This window comes from Oryzias melastigma, linkage group LG20 (genome assembly GCF_002922805.2).
Source record: "Oryzias melastigma strain HK-1 linkage group LG20, ASM292280v2, whole genome shotgun sequence".
Taxonomy (NCBI): Eukaryota; Metazoa; Chordata; class Actinopteri; order Beloniformes; family Adrianichthyidae; genus Oryzias; species Oryzias melastigma.
In genome coordinates this window covers 12,852,689-12,853,515 of record NC_050531.1, presented here as the reverse complement: position 1 = coordinate 12,853,515, position 827 = coordinate 12,852,689, and the positions used below count along the sequence as shown (strand labels likewise).

General features: G+C 39.2%; 1 protein-coding gene across 6 annotated transcripts in view; it reads left to right on the top strand.

The window, feature by feature from the left end:
* The window catches only part of relch (RAB11 binding and LisH domain, coiled-coil and HEAT repeat containing), a 30,155-nt gene extending 29,378 nt beyond the window's left edge, over nt 1-777 (top strand). For all 6 annotated transcript variants that reach the window (XM_024279802.2, XM_024279800.2, XM_024279799.2 and 3 more), the window contains one exon: nt 16-777. In XM_024279802.2, the coding sequence (XP_024135570.1) occupies nt 16-136 (121 nt within the window). In that variant the 3' untranslated portion in view covers nt 137-777. The remainder of the gene's footprint in view (nt 1-15) is intronic.
* The last annotated feature ends 50 nt before the right edge of the window (nt 778-827 follow it).

The window sequence follows — 827 nt, the reverse complement described above, 5'->3', positions numbered from 1 at the left end:
TTTTTTTTTTTATAGATCTATATCCATAGCATCCAGTCTGGTGGGTGAAGATGCAAAGACCAAGTTCCTGAGCAAGATGGGTCAGCTGACCACTTCCGGTGCCATGCTGGCCAACGTCTTCCAGAGAAAGAAATAATGACGAGACAAAAACCTGACAAGTCCGTTCTGTTTGTGGGAGCATTTCATTCAAGCGTTGGTTCTGCTGACAGTAGAAGGAAGTTACATGTAAAGATTAATTTCCTGAAAGAAATTAGGGTTGAAGGACTGAACATATTTAATGCAGCAGAGCTCCTCGATATTTTTAAAAAGACCAGCAATGTTTTTTGCATTAAAGCATATGGAGTTTTTTAATTTTTTTTTGCTGTCCCTCCTCCTCATCCATCTTCACGACAACAGCATTTCAGGGTTCACGAGTCAGTGTTGACTTCAGAAATTGTGGAAAACAACAAACAGACCAACACGGGCGTCTCTGAACTTGAAAAAAGGATTCATTTTGAATTTTTTTAGAGCCGCACAAACACATCCTCTTGTGACTTCCTTGCCTCCAGGAAACGACGCTCTGAGCTCACACCGCTGGATTTCAAGAAGAATTTTAACAGCCACCATTTTTGAGTAAAAAGATTCACAAGCTGTTGCATCGATTTGCATATCTAAAGGAAATAACAGTGACAGTTTGAACCACACAACTGCTGTACATCTGTTTGGCTGGTTCGTGCAGTGTCTTTATGACTCCCAATTATTGCCTACTTGAAGCTAAAATAAACGGTCTTGCCTTTATTTTCTTTAAAGTCTGTTTTTCTTTTTGAAAGCTTCTATTTTATAACTTA